Source organism: the organism of the source record quoted next, unplaced genomic scaffold (assembly GCF_019419815.1).
Source record: "Pyrus x bretschneideri cultivar Hongxiangsu unplaced genomic scaffold, Pyrus_bretschneideri_v1 Contig36, whole genome shotgun sequence".
NCBI classification, from domain to species: domain Eukaryota; kingdom Viridiplantae; phylum Streptophyta; class Magnoliopsida; order Rosales; family Rosaceae; genus Pyrus; species Pyrus x bretschneideri.
Window position 1 is genome coordinate 3,328,882 of NW_025999679.1, and position 7,665 is coordinate 3,336,546.

At 35.5% G+C, this 7,665-nt stretch overlaps 1 protein-coding gene across 1 annotated transcript; it reads right to left on the minus strand.

The window, feature by feature from the left end:
• Positions 1-160: 160 nt before the first annotated feature.
• Positions 161-5,800, minus strand: LOC103950451 (pathogenesis-related homeodomain protein). Its single transcript, XM_009361657.3, has 11 exons — positions 5,467-5,800; positions 4,488-5,015; positions 3,870-4,035; positions 3,572-3,695; positions 3,356-3,468; positions 2,975-3,247; positions 2,309-2,539; positions 2,054-2,143; positions 1,697-1,747; positions 1,189-1,443; positions 161-488 (listed from the first exon to the last, which is right to left on the minus strand). The coding sequence occupies exons 2-11, from the start codon at positions 5,012-5,014 to the stop codon at positions 207-209; spliced, it is 2,112 nt and encodes a 703-aa protein (XP_009359932.2). The 5' UTR covers position 5,015; positions 5,467-5,800; the 3' UTR covers positions 161-206.
• Between the last annotated feature and the right edge of the window lie 1,865 nt (positions 5,801-7,665).

Consider the following 7,665-nt stretch of genomic DNA (forward strand, 5'->3'; position numbering starts at 1 on the left):
CCAGTTGTATAGCAGTGTGAATCAAAACATGCAATCACTATTGCGTACTCTTCTCCATGCTTCAGGATTCATGTAAGAGAGAGAGAGAGAGAGAGAGAGAGAGTATTCTTGCACAAGAAGCAAAATGATAAACAAATAAATTCTGAAAAGACGGGATGACTGAGGTAAAAAAAATGCTATATTTCATTCAGAAAAATGACAAATTATCAAACCTTTTCCTGCAGTTGTGCTACTGGAACATAAATCACAGTGTGTTCATGCAAGAGAGATTTATTCGATTTCTGCTTTGCTTTCACATTTTGCAATTTCAGTAATTTCTGTCTCATATGTTCTAGCCTACCTTTGGCTTTGCATAGTCTCTCCATTTCCAGCTCTGCAGCTCGACATCCATCTCCACCGCCTCCAGCGATAAGGTTCGCCCGCTTCTCCTTTGTTCTTGTGTTCATAAGCTTCTTCAAGCTCACATCATCACTCGACTCTTTTCCATCCTGTATGAAAGCAAACCAACACATGAGTCAACTTTGTTGTCAATTAATATTTTCAGCAGAGGTAATAAGTAGTAATTATAGGATATGAAAACCGTAAACATCTCTAACCTGCCACTTTAAATTCAATGAAAAATAAGCAGAGACAGGTATATAATCTTTAATCCAATACAGTGAAAACAAAGGCAAGTCATAACTGTGAGAAGGTTAAAAGAAGATATAACCATGTGAACTACTTGAGGAGGCAAAGACGAGGTCCCGAAGAATTATCTGATATCCAGAATTCTTCTTCCCACAAAACCAGAGTTTTGAGAGATAATTGGATGAGAAGGTTGCTTGCATGTATGCAAAAGGGTATATGATTTGAGGATTGTGAAATTGGAAAGTCAGGTAAGTGCAGTTGGTTTCTATTATGGTTTTTGGATAGAAAACACGAGATGGCAAATTTCCGGAAACTCACAAACCTTATTCTGAAGGACAAGGACTACATAACTTCAGGTATATCCAATACATTAAGAAACCAAGCAAAGATCATGACGCAAATTAACTACTTAACTATTTTACTGACAAAATCATGGCTGCAATGACAGCCAAAACATAATAAACCTTAAAATAACCAAAACACTAATGGCCCTGGGATTTGTGAATAAAAAAGGCGCAGAAATATTCAGAAATTTATTTATCTATTATGACAGGCCAAGACCTTGTTGCTCTTTGAAGGTGACCCACACGAAGGGGCTTTCTGTTGACTTTTCCTCAAAGGGCTACTTAGTGATTTTGGATGCTTTCTCCGGAAAGCTGCATTAACATTCTTTGGGGAATGGACCACAGTTTCAGCTAAGGTATCGTCATCTGAATCTGAAGCCATGAGATCCGCAGCTTTTCCAGTCACATTTTCATATCCTGGTTCCTTGGAGATTCCAGGAGTAAAAGCCTGATGGTCTTTACCACTCACTTCCTGTTGCACAAAAGATCCATCAACGTAATTTATTGAGAGACATAAAATCTCAGGAGTTGAGATTTAAGATCCTAACGCTCCATGACTAATTCGGACCAATATACTCTTTGTTGAAAAGATTTCCAACTCCACATTAAACATTTGATTTAGTAGTGAATTAACAAAGAGGCTAAAACAGATGAAAAGAAGAAATAAACAATGGTAGAATTGAAGAAGTTAGGCGTATAAGAAAATACATGGACTAATAGCTCACCTTTCTGGTTTTCAGAGCTAAGTAACGTGCGTTCTTGAACCATTTACTAACCTGAAAATTGCAACGTTAAAGTTATTAAAACGATGGATAAGGTAATACGCTTGTAGCCATCTAATATCCGCAAATACTACAAAACCATGCCTACGCATTTTAACATTCCTTGACTCTCACACCAAAATCCCAATAACGTAGAGTCCAGAAAGACAATGTTTTTGACTGGACGAAAAAAATATCAATAACTTCCAAAATATATTTTCCGTTATCCAATTTGGCAAGAAAATAAACTCATACTGAGCAACAAACTAGTTGATGGTTCAAGAAGGCCCAAACAATCTATAGTTAATCAATCACCATTACCTTCTCGGGATTAAGGCCCAACTCTTTTGAAAGATTGTCCTTGACAGCTCTAGAAGGAAGTTCATTCTCAGAAAACACTTGGCGGAGCTTCTGGAAAAAGAAATTACAGCAGAAGGTTTTAGTCTAGGAAATACAGATATGACCATCAAATTTAAAATAGCTCTGGCGGAAGCATTATGAGTGCAAGTGAAGAGAGACAGATGTAACCAGAGAGAGAGAGAGAGAGAGAGAGAGAGAGAGGGCAAGTTCTAATACCTCTACTGCCTTTCGAGGAATTCGGAAGCAGGATCTTCTAACTTGCGTATCAGAAGAACGTATATTTTTCACTTCTGTATGGTCAATATCTGGATTTCTTTCGCTTTCATAGAGAGTCATAAGGGTGCTGGCCGCATCAGATTCTTTTTCTCTTCGCTTTCGTTTAACAGGACCCCAGTCTTCATCATCACTGATTTGTTCGAGCAAAGGACCATCTTTTCCAAACATTTCCTTGTAGGAAAAAACAAATATGCACAACACAGTGAATATCGGATCATCACCTCAAAGAACCATTGTTATACAGCAAATACTATACCCCATTATTATCCACAAGATATTAATTTTACAATAAAACCCGTAGGAATTAATATATATATATATATAGATTTAAGTACGATACGAGCATTTCATAAGTTGATTATATCTAGCCACATTTTATTGCCAAAACATCCACAATCAAACATATAAAGACTGGCAACAAGCAATTTCCATGTAATATCATTATCTCAAAATTAATAACTATCCTTGTGCCAGACCCAAAAGTGGAATAAAAGTAAAGATTTAAAGGAATTAAGGAATTAAAGGTCATACTAATATTCAAAATTTACCAAAAACAAGTAAAAAAAAAAAAAAAAAAAAAGGAAAAATTTGGGCTGGTATACTCACATCATATAACTTCTTATAATCAACACTTCTTCTCTGTCTGCGGCCAGAAACAATTTCCCCATCAGTAGATTCATCAGAACCTACACTGACATCAGTTGACAATTCCTCTTCTGATACATTGTCATCGCTGCCTCCCCTGCTGATGCTGCAGCTGTTCACATTCCTCTCTGGTTTATAATCATCATCTTCAGAATCATCCGAAGGCCATTCTTCATCTGGATTTAATAAGGAATTCTCACCAACGGGGAAAGTGGCTTCTTCCTTGAAGACATCCTGTATTACATAGAGAGCCATTAGTTACAAGAATTATTAAAGCAGCAAAACCAAAAGTAATTGGGGGTGAAAATTTGACATTTCTCAAAGAGTTAGGCAGTTTCTAACCTGCCAACCACTGTTCATCGGAAAGCAAGTCCCAAGGTGAGCATTGACTAATTCTAGTATTTCCATTTTACAATCGCAAAATTTGCAAAACCAACCCTGCTCTCCTCGAGGAACTGTAGATTAACAATTGAACTTAGAGGTAGCTTTTCCGAAGAAAATATGGTTGGTAAGTCACCAAAGGGTCCAAAGAAAATTCCAAAGAGGTGAGAAACTTACTATTTTCAGTATCCAAGGGAGGATCAAGACATTTTTGGTGGAATGCACAATTGCATGTCCCATCACACAGTATAATATCATTATCAGGGAAAGCTTCGTTCAACTTGCACTTCGCACAGAATATCTAATAGTAACAAAAAAAATGGAACATCAATAAGCATACAGCCAAGATAAAGAGGTATTAGTGGGCCTACGCTTGGGAGCTGTCAAGAGAATCCAGACCTTAGCCAAGATCACAACTGGGGATTCCAAACAGCCCCTTTCGGCATACAAAAAAATAGTAATCTCATGTACTTACATGTTCATGAGAAACAGATCCATCTGGAGCAATAAAAGAATCTGCGATGCTTCCTACTGAGCTCAGAGAATCCAGTTGTTGAATGGCATCGCGGATTCCAAGCTTGCAATTTAAAATCTGCTTATTGGCTCTCTGCAGTTCCAATTCTGGCCTAATCTTTTCTCGACTGTGATATAAGTAAGAAATTAAAATAACTAAACCGCAGAGCCATTTGCTATAGAAAGGAGGTCAAGAAAACAATGCACATTCTAAGCTTAATTGATAATCATCACTTGATATTAATAAAAACAATTGAAATTTTATTCAAATCAGACACTGAAATGTTTTCAGTTAATTTGAGTACATCAAATCTACCAATTGAGCTTCCTGCTATTAAAACGATTGAAAACGTAAATTCAACGAATAATATCAAAACATTAGCTTCTACGACTATCCAGTCTCCTCTCCTCTTTATTAAGATTCTATTTTAACATAAATACCATTGCTTTCAAACCAAGTCTACGAAATTTCATTACTCTTTACCTATGTCTAGCTTACATACTAAATCATTGAACAGAAATGTGTGATATATAAAGCAGAAATTGGGAACCGAAAAGATTTTAAGATAATCTTACATACCTCTGACCCTTCCAACCTTCACCGGCATAAGCATCAATAAGGTTCTGCTCCAGCTTTATTTTAATCAACAGGTACCTTATCCTCCTCTGCAGGCGAGAAGTTTCATCCAACTCCACCTTATCCTTTTTCGGTTTCTTCTTTCTCCTCCTTTTCTCCCCCTTCTCATCAGAGCCATTGTCTGATAACTTGTGGTCCTGAAGTTTCACTGAAGACGGCTTTTTGGAAGAATCTGTATCATGCACTTTATGAAATTCTTTTCTACTCATCAATTTTTTGTTAGTATCATTATTCCTTGACGTTGATGCTTTGCTTGAAGAGTCGGCACCTCTCTTCTTTGACAAGGCTGACGCGATAATAGTCTTGGACGACTTTGGTTTTAGTTTCTTAACACGGGGAACTTTTCCGCCTTTTTTAAAACTTGGTGATGAAATCAGCTTCGCCACGGAACTGGAATAACCAGATTTCCCGGACTCTTTGAGGTTTGATTTCTTTCCAGAACCACGCATATTTTTAACCAATGTATCCATACTGAAAATCAAAACACAAATCAGAATAGCATTGACAAAGCAAGTTTTCTAGCAACCTGGATTTTAAACATATTCGACAAAGTTAATGATCAAAATTGTGGAAAGAAATTCCGAATTTGCGACAGCGAAGTGAACAGAGTGCCTCTTTACAAAGTAGATTAATTAATTAATTCCTGAACAAAGAGAACAACATTTTCAAGAAAGAAAGAAAAATATAGCAAATTAATCAATGAAACAAGGTGGAGTCAAATGCAATCATCTTTTCTGAAGTGGTATATCATGAATTAATCAGAAGCAAGAACTGTGATCTTCTGCCTCCCGATTGGAGGATTTGATTTGGATGAAGAAAACTCAGATCACAAATTTCAAAGATTGGAACAGAGCACCAAACATTTGAGCTTCAAACTGACAGATAAAGACGCAGAGAGATAAAGGTATAAATGGGACCTCACCTGAAAAAGAATGGAGATCTCTATCAACTGTTGGCCTTTGAAGCTGCTACAATACACACACATATATATATATATACTGTATATATACATTCATATATACAAGCAAGAGCTTTGGAATTGTAGAGACATTGATGGGTTTTGGAGTAATTGCTCCAAGAATTTCAAATTTTGATAAAAAAATTTGGGTTCTTTGGGGTTTTTCAATGGTGCCTTTTGGTTAGGACTCGCCGGCAGGTTTTGTTCTCCCCGAAGCGCCACCCGACGGTCTCTCTCTCTCTCTCTGTGAAAGACTAATTAGTAAATAGCCTTCCAGTTTTGGAATTCTCGATATTCGATTAAATCAATCATATGCGGGTGATGTGCATAATAATATACAAGCCAACCATTTAGTAATACTAGTATTCTTCTTTATTTATAAATAAAACGTCTTAGTACTAGCAGCATTCTATATACTTTGGATTGAGACAATGCTATACTACATGTTAGAGCTTGGGGGTGGGCATCAAAATGACCAGACCGATCAAATCAATCAACCCGAATCATATCGATCAATTTGTGACCAAGAAAAAAAATCAAACAACCTAAACATCCAACCAAACTTATTTACTTTTGGTTTGGTTTGGGTTTGATATTTTTAGAACCGACCAAAATCAATCTGAACCAATCACGTATCTTTTAATTATTAATTTATTTATTTTATACATGTAAATTTATTTTAGGTTATTTAGCGGCCCTACCATACACATTATAAGTTGTAATGATTATTAACAATTAAGAGATTTATATGTATTTTATGTTTATGTGAGGTTATAATAAATCGTTTGCTAGCATGAAATTTTATTTAATTGAAACTTAGTTCTATCTAACTTGATGAACTTTTTATGTTACGAAAAACTTTCAATCGAATTGGAATGCATGAGATGTGTGGATGTTTGGAAGATTAAAACTCTTGAAATATTGAACATTTTTTAATTTGTTTTGTGTTGAATAAGCTTAAACCAACCGAATCAAACTGATTAACAATGATTTGGTTTGATTAATTTTTAATGGTGGAATTGGAAAAAGTCAAACCAAATCGAACCATTAAATACTAGCTGGTCTTGTTATATATATATATATATATATATATATATATATATATATATATATATTTTTTTTTTGTGTCAAATTGAATCAAAACGATCTGCGTCCACCCCTATTAGAGCCCCATCCTTCAACTTTATTTCCACCTTTTTTGGTAAATTACCTTTTTTTGATTGCCAATATAATAGCTCTAAAAAAAGCACAATAGTTAAATTACCTTATATACTCATCTCCAATTGGAGATGCTGAAAATGCAAAATGCCTTGAAGCAGACATTTTAGATTTTTTTGGAGGAAAACTCATTTATAGTGGAATGTAAATTATTCATCTTCAACAAAAGATTATTTACATTAAAAATGAGATTGCAAATTTACATTTCTCTCATTGGACTAGATTGTATATTTACATCTCTTGAAGATGTAAATATAGTTTTTACATCTCAAATTTACATCTCTTCATTAGAGATGATTTAAGGGAAGCCAAATATAGATGTCATATTTCAATTTGATGGCTCATGAGGCAAATTGACATGTTGCTAACTTTACATTTCACCCAATTTTCAAAACTCTATTATTTTGTGTTTTACAAGCAATGGTAATAAATATTTACAAGAAGAAGCAAAAGCTAGGGAGATCACACCTCTCTAATAAAGGTGAGACCTACTTATATCGATGGGTTCTATCTCTATTAAAGAGTCAATTCACATGCAATATGTGGATGCAGATTTCGTCCCAAGATAAAATGAGGAAAATCGCACCTGCAAAACAATAATATCATTAGCCTAATTGACAAACACCCTTGAGAAAAAGGAAGGGAGTGTCCGCTAAAGGCCCTCTGATGCGTAAGTAAAAAACAGAACTACTCTTAGTTGAGCGCTTCCAATTAAACTACTTTTGTCACCTGCATGTGGGTCGGAAACACCTTTGGAATCCTTTTGTCAAAACTTATGCATTGGACCTTAGCGCTTCCAATTACTACTCTTAGCTGACTTGGCTAAGGCATTTTCCTGTATCGGAGCTCCATTGGAATAAAATTCTTCTTAAGGACTTCGTACTTGCATTAGACACAGGTGCAGCATAACATACTTGACTTAGTACGCTGGTCAAGGATGGAAGT